At 43.0% G+C, this 13050-nt stretch overlaps 1 protein-coding gene across 3 annotated transcripts in view; it reads right to left on the bottom strand.

Annotated features, from left to right (window-relative positions):
* RICTOR (RPTOR independent companion of MTOR complex 2) overlaps positions 1-13050 on the bottom strand; it is a 95384-nt gene that overhangs the window by 18999 nt on the left and 63335 nt on the right. For 2 of the 3 annotated variants that reach the window (XM_075410545.1, XM_075410544.1), the window contains exons 23-27: positions 7430-7594; positions 6897-6973; positions 6709-6787; positions 5733-5842; positions 84-171 (exon numbers count right to left, since the gene is read on the bottom strand). In XM_075410545.1, the coding sequence (XP_075266660.1) occupies positions 84-171; positions 5733-5842; positions 6709-6787; positions 6897-6973; positions 7430-7594 (519 nt within the window). The remainder of the gene's footprint in view (positions 1-83; positions 172-5732; positions 5843-6708; positions 6788-6896; positions 6974-7429; positions 7595-13050) is intronic. The other variant, XM_075410546.1, reaches the window with a different exon arrangement.

The raw sequence follows: 13050 nt of genomic DNA, 5'->3' as shown, positions 1-13050 counted from the left end.
ATGGCATCTCTTTTAAAACGTATTTTAAAAAGGTTACAGTACTCTCTAAAATTTTTCAAGCTATAAATAGTTATTATCCTCACCTGAGATTCCAATAAATGGCAGCCTGTTTTATGGTGCACCAGTTGGCCATAAAGGTGAACTGGCAGGTAGACGTGAGGTCGCTGTAATCTGTCAGAAAAAGAACTCATATGGTTTCCCAGCAATTCTGACATTTTCTTTTAAAATAAATTACACCGCAGTGTAACGCAATGAGTTACTCCTATCTTTTTTCAGATGACGACGATTCTTTTAGAGAACTTAGAACAGAATAGAATAGTTCAGCTGGAAGGGATCTACAATGATCACCTAGTCCAACTGCCTGACCACTTCAGGGCTGACCAGAAGTTCAAGCATGTTGTGAAGGGCATTGTCCAAATGCCTCTGAAACACTTGGGGGCTTGGGGCTTCGACCACCCTCTCTGGGAAGCCTCTTCCAGGGTTTGACCACCTCTCGGTAAAGAAATGCTTCCTGATTTCCAGTCTGAACCTCCCCTGGCGCAGCTTTGAACCATTCCCACGTGTACTGTCACTGGGTCCCAGGGAGAAGAGCTCAGCAGCTCCTGCCCCAAGTCCCCTCCTCAGGAAGCTGCAGAGAGCAATGAGGTCGCCCCTCAGTCCACTTCTCTCCAAACCAGACAAGCCCAAAGCCCTCAGCCACCCCTCACAGGACATTCCTTCTAGCCCTCTCACCAGCCTTGTTGCCCTCCTCTGGACACACTCAAGGACCTTCGCATCCTTCTTAAACGGTGGGGCCAGAACCGCACACAGCACTCGAGGTGAGGCTGCACCAACGCTGACTGCAGCGGGGTGATCCCCTCTTTTGCCCGGCCGGTGATGCTGTGCCTGATGCACCCCGGGATGGGGTTTGCTCTCCGGGCTGTCCGGGCACACTGCTGGCTCCTGTTGAACCTGCTGCCAACCAACATCCCCAATTCCTGCATCCAGATCATTGGTAAATGTATTGAACAGGACCGGCCCCAAAACTGAGACCTGAGGAACATCACTGGTGACCAGCTGCCAGTCAGATGTAGCCCCATTTACTATAACCATTTCAGCTCTGCCCTTCAGTCAGTTCTTTACTCAGTGCACCACGAACCCACTCATCCCACAGCTGGACAACTTGTCCAGAAGGATGCTGTGAGGAACAGTACTAAAAGCCTTACTAAAATGCAGAAAAACTACATCCACTGCCTTCCCTTCGTCCCTTAAGCGGGTGACTTTGTCATAGAAGGATACCAAATTCGTTGAAGGGGACTTTCCTTTTGTGAAGCCATGTTGACTGTGCCTGATGACTGCATTATTCTTCAAATGCCTTTCAACAGCATGAGTATAACCTCTCCATAATTTTTCCAGGACTGAGGTTAGACTAACAGTCTAACCACTAACAGTGGTTTCCTGGGTCTTCCCTCACACCCTTCTTGTAAACTGAAATAACATTGGCTAGCTTCTAGTCAGTGGGGACCTCTCAGACTCCCAAGACCTTTGGTAGATGGTTGAGATAGGTCCTGTCATAACATGTTAGCTCCTTCAGTCCTTTGGAATGAATCCCATCAGGCCCCATGGACTTGTGGACATAGAGCTCAGTGCTTTGGAACAAATCCCACCAGGCCCCACAGGCTTATGGTCATCCAGCTGATACAGCTGGCCCTTTACAATTTCAGTGTCCACAAGTGCAAAATCATTCTTCCCGCAGCCGGGCTCCTCTGACTCAAGGGACTGGGCAGCCCAAAGTCTGTCAGTATTATCAAAGACTGAGGCAAATAAAAACATTGAACGCCTTTGATTTTTCTTCATCCCTATTAGTCATAGGAAGGACCGTCTTCAACAAGTATCAGTCCAACATTTTCTTCAGACTCCCTCCTGCTATTAATGTACTTCTTGTTATCCGAAACTATCTTGTTATCTGAAACAACACTAGCCAGTTTCAACTCTCTAATTGAGTTTTGGCCTTTTGTGTCTTCTCCCTGCATATAATAAACCACAGCTCTGTAACCTTCCTGCAAAGCCTGACCTCGCTTCCAGAGATCACACCATTTCTTTTTCCTCTTCATCTCCATGAAGAGTTCCCTGTTCAGGCAAGTTGGTCTTCTGCCCCACTGGTTTGACTTACGACACAATGGGATTGCCTGCTCCTGTGCTTCTAAAAGGAGGTTCTTAAAAACTGACCAGCACCTGTGGACTCGTAAGCCCTCAAAAGCAGATTCCCAGGGTGCTCTGCTAAACAGCTCCTGCAATAACTTAAAGTTTGCTCTCCTGAAGTTCAGGGAAGCAACTCTGCTATCCTTTTTTCTCATTACACTGAAAATTTTAAACTCAACCATCTCATGATCACTGTGGCCACCATAACCACCTACCATCACACCTCCCCCAAGTCCTTCTCTATTCACAAACAGCAAGTCTAGGAGGGTATCTTTCCTACCTGGCTCACTGAGTACCTGTGACATGAAATTACCTCCTATAGACTTCAAGAAGTTCCAAGACCTGCTCATCACAGCACTATAAGACATAAGGACAAGGGCTACCGATGCAGAAATTTCTCCTAATTGCCTACAGAATGACTCATCAGTGCTAAAATCCTGTCTGGGTGATAGATAGTAGACACCTACAGCATCTCCTTTGTTTCCCATCCACCTAATCCTCACGCAGAGGCTCTCAGCCACATCATCACTAACTGTAAGGGCTGTACAATCAAACCTCTCTCTTACATACAGTGCGACATCTCCACCTTGCCTGCCCTGCCTTTCCCTCCTGAACAGCCTGTAGCCCTCCATCCCAGCACTCAAATCGTGGGACTCATTCCACCAAGTCTAGCTAATACCAATGATATTGTAGCTCTGGGAGCTGACAAGTGCTTCCAGTTCATCCGGTTTCTCATACTGTGTGCACTGGTGTACAAGCATCTCAGATACAGAATCACAGAATCACAGAATAGTAGGGGTTGGAAGGGACCTCTGTGGGTCATCTAGTCCAACCCTCCTGCCGAAGCAGGGTCACCTACAGCAAGCTGCACAGGACCTTGTCCAGGCGGGTCTTGAATATCTCCAGAGAAGGAGACTCCACAAACTCCCTGGGCAGCCTGTTCCAGTGCTCCGTCACCCTCAGAGGGAAGAAGTTCTTCCTCATGTTCAGACGGAACTTCCTGTGCCTCAGTTTGTGCCCATTGCCCCTTGTCCTGTCACTGGGCACCACTGAAAAGAGCTTGGCCCCACCCTCCTGACACCCACCCTTCAGATATTTGTAGGCATTTATAAGGTCCCCTCTCAGCCTTCTCTTCTTCAGGCTGAACAAGCCCAGTTCCCTCAACCTCTCCTCGTAGGGGAGATGTTCCAGTCCCCTCATCATCCTCGTAGCCCTCCGCTGGACTCTCTCCAGTAGCTCTTCATCTTTCTTGAACTGGGGAGCCCAGAACTGGACACAGTACTCTAGATGAGGCCTCACTAGGGCAGTGCAGAGGGGAAGGAGAACCTCCCTCGTCCTGCTGGCCACACTCTTCTTGATGCACCCCAGGATCCCATTGGCTTTCTTGGCAGCCAGGGCACACTGCTGGCTCATGGTTAACCTGTCGTCCACCAGGACGCCCAGGTCCCTCTCCACAGAGCTGCTCTGCAGCAGGTCCACCCCAAGCCTGTACTGGTGCATGAGGTTGTTCCTCCCCCAGGTGCAGGACCCTGCATTTGCCTTTGTTGAACCTCATCAGGTTCCTCTCTGCCCAGCTTTCCAGCCTATCCAGGTCACACTGAATGGCAGCACAGCCTTCTGGTGTATCTACCACACCTCCCAGTTTGGTGTCATCAGCAAACTTGCTGAGGGTACATTCTAACTCTTCATCCAGGTCGTTGATGAAGGAGTTAAACAAGACTGGGCCCAGTACTGACCCCTGGGGGACACCACTTGTTACCAGCCTCCAACTAGACTCAGCGCCGCTGATGACAACCCTCTGAGTTCTGCCATTCAGCCAGTTCTCTATCCACTTCACCGACCACTCATCCAGCCCATACTTCCTGAGCTTCCCTAGGAGGATATCATGGGAGACTGTGTTGAAGGCCTTGCTGAAGTCAAAGCAGACAACATCCACGGTTCTCCCTTCATCTACTATCAGATTGGTCAGGCATGATTTCCCCTTGGTGAATCCATGCTGACTACTCCTGATAACCTTCTTTTCCTCCACTTGTCTGTCGATGACCTCCAGGATAAGCTGCTCCATCACCTTTCCCGGGATGGAGGCGAGGCTGACTGGCCTGTAGTTCCCTGGGTCCTCCTTCTTGCCCTTTTTGAAGACTGGAGTGACATTTGCCTTCCTCCAGTCCTCGGGCACCTCTCCTGTCCTCCAGGACCTCTCAAAGATGATGGAGAGTGGCTCAGCGATGACATCCACCAGCTCCCTCAGCACTCGTGGGTGCATTCCATCGGGGCCCATGGATTTGTGTACATCCAGATCACTTAAGCGATCCCTCACACAGTCCTCCTCGACCAAGGGAAAGTCGTCCTCTTTGCAGGCTGCTTCTCTTACCTCCGGGGCCTGGGATTCCTGAGGGCCAGTCTTAGCACTGAAGACTGAAGCAAAGAAGGCATTCACTAGCTCTGCCTTCACCGCATCCTCCGTCACCAGGACACCCGCCTCATTCAGCAGCGGCCCCACGTTGTCCCTAGCCTTCTTTTTGCTGCTGATGTAGTTGAAGAAGCCCTTCTTGTTGTTTTTGACATCCCTTGCCAGCTTCAATTCCAGGTGAGCCTTGGCCTTCCTCGTCGCATCCCTGCATGCTCTCACCACGTTTCTGTACTCTTCCCAAGTGGCCTGCCCCTCTTTCCACATTCCATGGACATTTCTCTTCTGCCTGATCTCTGCTAGAATCTCCTTGTTTAACCATGCAGGTCTCCTACCTCCTGTGCTCAATTTCTTTCTCAGGGGGATGCATTGCTCCTGTGCATGGAAGAAGTGTTGTTTAAAGAGCGACCAGCACTCATGGACCCCCCTGCCTTCGAGAGCCCTGGCCCACGGGATTCCTCCCAGTAGCTCCTTGAAGAGGCCAAAGTCAGCCCTCCTGAGGTCCAGGGTTTTGATCCTGCTTATCGCCCTGCTTCCTCCACACAGGATCCTGAACTCCACCATTTCATCGTCACTGCAGCCAAGTCTACCTCCAACCTTCACGTCCTCCACCAGTCCCTCCTTGTTTGTTAACACAAGGTCCAGCAGCGCGCCTTTCCTTGTTGGTTCCTCCACCACTTGCATCAGAAAGTTATCATCGATGCTCTGTAGGAACCTCCTGGATTGCGCCTGCCTAGCTGTATGGTCTTCCCAGCTGATGTCAGGGTGGTTGAAGTCCCCCATGAGAACCAGGGCCTGTGACTGTGAGGCTGCTTGCAGCTGCTTGTAGAAGGCCTCATCAACCTCCTCCTCCTGGTCAGGTGGCCTGTAGTACACACCCACCGTAATGTCACCCTTATGAGCCTGTCCCTTAATTCTAACCCACAAGCTTTCAACTCGTTCCTCATTTGCCCTGAGCCCTCTGTGCTCACAGGAACAGTGTAAATCTTGCCACTACCACTGCCACCCTTAGGCGATGCCATGCCAACCCTTGCCTTACCTACTGCCATCTTGTTGGTATCCCCTTCCCACATCAGTTCTAGTCTACAGCTCTCTCGATCAGTCCCGCCAGCTTATACCCAAAGACACATCTTCCCACATTTACCTTTGGTTGCTCCGACGAACGTAGTTATCACCATCAACAGGTTTGCGGTATGTTGTAAGTGCTTCATTAAGTTGTTCTTCAATCAATTCAACATACTTTAAGTTATATTCCTAAAAGAAGACAGACAAAGGTTGACACAATACATTTAGTGGTTTCTGTTTTTATAGTATGGTACTTTATAAGCAAGGAATAATTTAAGCACTTTTTAAGGAAGGCCAATCTGATGGTGGGGCTCACCGAAATTACTGCACTTCATACATACAAGTTTGCAGAGTTGACAAGTGATTCCATAATCACTTCAGTGAAATAATTAAAAAAGCAGGGCAGGAAGGAAGTATTTCACACGTTACTTTAACCGAAATAATCTCAAGAGATCACCATGCATTTTAGTATTCCTAGAGAAGTGACAGCTTATAACATAGTAAAACATTTGCCAACTGGAATGAGACCACGCACCTCTCATCATATATGAAAAGAAAATAACGTATGAAGAGTTTTATTGTAGTTATGACAATGATGCATGTTTCTTAATGGTCTTGTGTTCCCGTTTATTTACTTCCTAACAGCATAAGCTGATTCTATCTTCACGAGCTCTATGTTTAACTTTAATTAGGAACAACCAGAAGTTAACAGGTATCTTAAAAAGCACTATTCCTTTACACACTTGTCTAGATATGACATTACACAACAACCTATTTAGAAAGTCACTACACTCCTGAAATATTTGCTGAAATATCAAAATGATATAAAAAGGCCTGGGTAAACCAAAAGCATGTATGTACAGAGAAGCTATGCAACTGTAATTCCCTGTCAACCTTTTCCAGCAAAATCGTAAGTCACTGAGGCAACAAACGTATTGGCAATAGTAATACACATATATGAATACGCAGTATTTCTAAGAGTCGTTGACCTTCTAAACCTCCATATGGATATCCTTCCTCCTAATATCAAGCACACTTTTTGTTCTTAGCATTACCTTTTGCCACTTTTCCATTTGTTTCGTTACATAACCTCTTTCATTTAGATAAGAAAACCCCTTTGGGATGGACAGAAATCTGTAAAGTAACATCAGACAGTTAGTACTCCACTTAAAACAGATCACATATTATGAATAAAAACACAGGTTTCCATGGTGTAAAGTCAAACAGCATATTCAGCATTTACCTTAGGAGTAGAAGCAAACCCTTGTCTCCAAGATGAGAAAGAGCTGGTTTCATTTGGATAAGGGCATGAAGGTTGGCCTAAAATAATAAAAAATGCATATGGAGTATCTGAGCACTATATAATTTTGCAAACTGCAACAATTACAACAATCTGCCAGTAAGGAAGCAGCAAATTTTTCATAAAAGGAAGTACCAAACAGCACTACCCTAATCCTAATATTATCCACTTTAGGTACCTTCTGCCATTAAATATAAATTACTTGACAAAAACTGTAATGATAAAAATAGCTGAACTAGTCTGAATTCATATTTAAAAGTATACATAATCCAGACGTCTCCATTTTCTTGTCATTAATACTGCAGTATTTTCAGCAACGGGGTCTATAAACTATTATAAAGTCCATCAATGACAATCAAGAAAGTAAACCATCAGTAGTTTCTTGCACACTTTTACTTTGCTACTGGGGGAGGGGGTGGGGAATAGCTTACAGAGTAGCATACCAAAAAGAGGCTGAAAAGGGAAAGGATGCTCACCTTGTCTTCACATGCCTCATCTAGAATATCAAGTGCCTCAGAAGAAATAGTTTTATTTTTATCATGTAACTGGGTCACCAGTAACTCAATTCCCCAGTTGCTGAAGAACTCTACATTTGCTCTCAATAATACTCGTAAGTGTTTTGTTGCATACAACCTGCAGCTCTGCAAAAGTAAGGAAAACTTTTTTTGGAATGGAAGAAAAATGGCTAATGTAGTTAATGAATCATAACTTCAAAAAATGCATTTAAATTATCATATTTTACTGCAAGTAGCTGTGATGCACACCTTATGCATTAAAACTATCTATTAGAGATAGTTAACAGTCTATTAGAGAGCTTATTAAATGGGAACTCTGAGTCTAAGATCACAAGTAATCTGATCACTGCAAGTCTTCTTGGAAAGCCCTTATTGATTAGTCATTTAGTGTGGTAGAACCACATAAAGTTGTCAGGACTAGCAAGGTAAATACCCCATAAATGCCAGTGCAATTGCATATTCTTTCATGTATGCAATTTTTTGCAAAAAACTTTAACAAATATTAGAACCTCTGGTAAATTTAATAAATTTTAAACTGTTTCCCAGAAGTACCTGATCTTCAAAACTTCTCAGAAAACCTTCTAAATAGAAAAATGTTATTTTTCTGTAATAAGTCAGCTTCCCAACACCTAGTTTACTACTACAAATTTCTCCAAGTGACAGCAGAATGAAGTACCTTGTCAGTTCCTGCACTGCTGGACAAAACACGCTGAATAAACAGCATAAACTGTTTAACACCATTTTCTATTAGAAAAAATCCACGAAAAATAGAAACAAACGGGCTTAATCTACAGGAATTTCCAGTGTCCTGGAGTAAGCACAGAATAACCCAGATAATATATACTTACCAGGAAAGGTGTTATCTATACTTAGACTAAGCACATCTGGAAAAAACAAAATCAGATTCCCAAATCTTTCTTCAGGTCTTCAGTCCCTACACCTTTAAGGCTACGATAACTATAATCAAGTAAATTTTCTGCGTTAAAATATAAACAATCTATGTTGGGACGGATGTGACTATCTGTACACTAAGAGATAGGTGAATTGGTCCAGGGTGGACAGCACTACCTAGGTTAACAGTATCTTCTGGATTGTTTTTTTCCCTCCATAAATACCTGGCCAGCAGGACTTCAAAGCAAATGAGAGTAGGAAATGTGAACGTGCAAAGTTAATTTCAAAAACTTTGCCTCATTATTTCAACTTCAAATACCACATGGACATTTCTACTTATTCAATATACAGAGGCTTCTTTTTCGGAGAGGAGGCTTGCATGACATAATACACATAGCAAGAAAGGTTGTGGAACAGTGATTCGCAACTCTGACCTAGGCCGCACAACCATTTTGAAATGGGCTGCAGGCTATTAGTGGTATGCCTTGTAGGTGGAATAAACAACTAGCAACAACTATTTATTAAAGATGAGAACAAGAGCTATTATGCCAAATGATCACTTGATCTAGATGTTAAGCCTACACAATAACATGATAATACAAAACCAGAATTCAGTGTCATGTAGTTCAAGTGTTAAAATCTGTCTGTAAGGAATCGCTGCTACTGCTATAAATACATGGAATGTGATACAGAGCACAAAAGACAGTAACGTTCACTTCCTGAAGCACTTCCTGAACATGAATTAATCTATCCAGATAGTTAGTACAGAATTAGAACAATTTTTATTTTTTGTTTGGAGAAGGAAACAATAAGAAGGAACTCATGATTCTGATGGGACAATAAAATGGCAAACAAAATTCACTGCAGATAGATTTGAAACAATGAGCTAAAGAGAGAAAATAAACCCAGCTTTACACACACAACAGGCTCTGAGCCAGCTCTTTTCACTCAGGGAAGACATCTTGGGGCTAATCATAGTTCTGTGGAAGCATCAGATAACAGTTCAATGGCAACCAAAACCACTGCAAGTGAACAGAACAAAATGTGTCAGCATTGGCACCAGGTAAATCCACTGGATGTTGACACCTTGGACAGTGTGCACAGTTCTGGTTTTCCTACCATCATCAGAAAGAACAACAATTACGGTGTAACGAAGAGCAGAACAGATCACCGTGCATCAACTGAGGATATAGAAAAGGGTCTTTACAACATGGAATGATTCAACAGACTAAGACATTCAAACCTTAGACCTGGGGCTGCAAAACCACTGCACGGATTTACAACAGCTTTAATGTCTTCAAGCAGTGCCACAACCTTTGTGCAGCACGATCACCTGTATGCATTTCCCAGATCAGAGGGGTAATGGCCAGCATTGCTTTTCCAGATGAAGCAAAATCCTTGAATGTTTTTACTTCTGATGAGAACCGACAGGAAAACCAGTGCAGTGGCTACCTGAGGAAACACACATTCCCCTTTCCCCCTCATGCATGAACTGCGTGAAAAACACAGACAAAGCCCTGTACTAAATCTGTCAGAGGATTCTTACTTTTACTATTGAAGGGCTTTGGGACCCCAGAAGTGAAGAAGCACGTCGGAGGTCATTATGCTCAATTACATACAGCTCAGCGTAGATGCCAGTAGATGTAGCGTAAGTCTACCCCTTAGCCAACTATGAAGATAAAATTCTAGGTCATGAACTGCAGCACTTGAGGACACATTGGCTACTCTGCTGCTTCTACCATGAACTTGTAGAAAGGCAGCTGAGGCAGTATTAATTTGCTCTAGCATGAATGACCAAAGCACATCTGGAAGGAGGTGAAGATGTGCTGATGCTTCACTGATCTGCACAGATATTGCTCTGTAAATGTTTTTGTTGCATATAGCCACCCCAAAAGCCTACTCTCCCCTTCTAACGCTAAGGTGACTACAGAACTTACTGTCATGGTTCAGAGACACACATTAGCAAATGGCTAACAAACCCGCTTGACAGCTCTGGGTAGCTTTAAAAGGTGTGTGAGGCTATAACCTCAACTAACCCAATAAAAAGAGCATCTTCAGCTTTTGAAATAAACAGATAAACCAGTCCATTAACAACTGTCGCGGGGAATTAAAATTACTGAAGCGAAGCAGCCTTACTGGAGATGGTCTTTCTCCCTTACAAAAGACAGCTCTTCAGAAATTACGTCCAGTCCTATACATTGTTATTGCTTTTAAATAGAATTTAGAAGCCACAGGCAGCAAATAGAATTAAAATCACAATTTGTCTTCTGGATTATGAATTAATACAAACTCTTCCAGAGGCTTACTATACAGGCTCCACTCATCCTACCAGGTCCTCATCAGAAATCCTTGAGGATGGAAGGGAAAACCTTATTTGAATTGAACTCTATGTTCATTTTTAATCTTAGGATTCACTGTCCAGGGTGACAGAGTGTCAGTTCTGGTAATCTTAAAAAATATATTCTCCTTATGGGACACAGCAGTGAGTCGTATAAACTGTGTCAAGTTTCAATTTTTCCTATCATGATTGCTAACTACGAAGAAGAGTATTTTCTTTTGCTGTTGACAATACTGCTGTTTGAGAATTCCAGACAGCAAAACCCAGAAAATGGCAGATACCTTCCCCTAACATCTAAACAGAGGTACTTCCAAATTACTCCTCAATCAGTGGAACAATATCTATCAGTTCAATATTTCCATATTCTTTCAAGTATCTTACCCTATCGGAACTGACAACTATTTCCACCTCACATGAATATTTCAATTTCTGGAAGAAACTTGTAGTTTTGCCAATTGCAGTTGTTCAAAAATACCACTTATACCACTAAGGACACAGTTAATACCAGAATAAGGCTTTATCCTTTGGATTAGCTTTTTATGCTTTGATTTTCTATTGGGAGCATAAACACCAGAAACACTGAAGACAAGCATTTTGTCCAAGATTCTGTACAAAATTTTGTACAATATTCTGTACACCAAGCATTGTCAAAGGGTTCTTTGACAGGTAACTTTTGCCTTCTTGTCAATAAGTATTCAGGGAAATTTTCTCTTCAGTGTTCCATTGGTTCAGTTTCCACCATAACAACATATGCGGTTGGGCATACGGTAAAACAGGAAAATAATTTCTTACGGAAGCATATAGATTTTATCCAAGTATAAAATCATCTGTGGTTGATGCAAATGTAGACCCATTTCTGCTGGCTGAGACAGGACATTCTACTCATGATTTTCCTCTTTTAGATGAACTATACAAAATATTTCCCTATGAATTCCAAGGATTCCAAGAAGCAAGTCAAGTAATTCAGGAAACAAAACACCCTGAAGTAGTTTTATCCATTCCTCAGGGTTCCGTATGTTTCACAAAGCAAGTCAGGCTCTACTTAAGATATTCAAGCAGTAAATTTTTCTTCTTTTTTAATATCTTGATAGTAAGAGATTCATTTACATTTGTGATAAACAAACAAGATTCAGTTTTTTTTATATTTCTTACATGTGTTATCATAAATTATTTTTATTAAAAAAGAGAAAGTATTGAAGGGATTCTTGTGCTATTGCAGCACACAAAAATCAGGGTACAGTCTCATCCAGTACAATACTGAATTCTAAATAGTAGCATTTAAGTCACAACACATCCCCGCTATGAACTTGCCTGGAGATCGCTATGGTTACATCTGAAGGCACACCGATCTCTGATATTAAGGACTATCGAACCATATCATGCACACATGAGAAAGGTTACACTTTTACTTATAGAGTAAGTCAGTGCTTGGCAGTTGAGAAGATGTATCCTAATAATATCTGCTCTTTTACATTTCAGGAGACTGCCAAAACCAGACAGTTACTTAATCTCTGCTGTTTACCTAGACAATGTTGCTAGATCCACTCATCAATGTGAGACTGGGAAATGGAAGCATTAGAACTCTGTAGCCATAGGCTACTAACATAGGCTGAGACCTTAAAACATCATGGATATGAGAAAATATCAGCGTGTCCGGCAAGAAAGATGTCTAACTTTAAAACTAATTGTTTACATCTGAGCTCCAAAATTTGTGTTCTTAAGTTTCTGAGCCTGTAGAATGTCTCTTAGCTTTCTCCAAAGAGTTCTTCTTCAACATGTGTCACAGTTTGGCATTAAATAGTCAACGTAATGCCAGTGATGAGATCACGATCTCTAATTCTTTTCACAATCCCAAACAGATCAGAACTGAAATGGGTAAACCCGGAGACTCTACAAACTTTCTTAATTTCTAATGTGCAGGAGAATGATGTCTTTTGTATGCAGGCCCAAAGTACAAGAAGCACTTACTACCTAGTGTTCATTAGGCTGAATTACAAACAGATGGAAATTGTTTTCTTTAGTTATCATCACTAAGAGCAGCAGTAGCTCTCAGCAGCTTTCTAGCTTTATACATGCTTCGGACAGTATGTTCAACAGTATCTGTGCCTCACTTCAAGCCAGTCTACTTACTGGTATACCTCTATCAGTTGAATACATTCTGATTTGCTTTTTTGGGGCTTCCCCCCCTGCCTGAGATTTAAAAAAAAAACCACCTGTAGAAAAGTAGGTCTCTATAGAACATTTGGAAGATCAACCCATTCCTACATACGTAAAGCTTCTGGTGTAAGTACCGGATGCTTGAAAACATTTGGCAGTATCTATCTCAAAATAGACTTTAAGTCTTCATACCTTA

The sequence above is a fragment of the Opisthocomus hoazin genome, chromosome Z (assembly GCF_030867145.1).
Source record: "Opisthocomus hoazin isolate bOpiHoa1 chromosome Z, bOpiHoa1.hap1, whole genome shotgun sequence".
Lineage (NCBI taxonomy): Eukaryota > Metazoa > Chordata > Aves > Opisthocomiformes > Opisthocomidae > Opisthocomus > Opisthocomus hoazin.
This window is presented reverse-complemented; position numbering and strand designations above follow the sequence as displayed.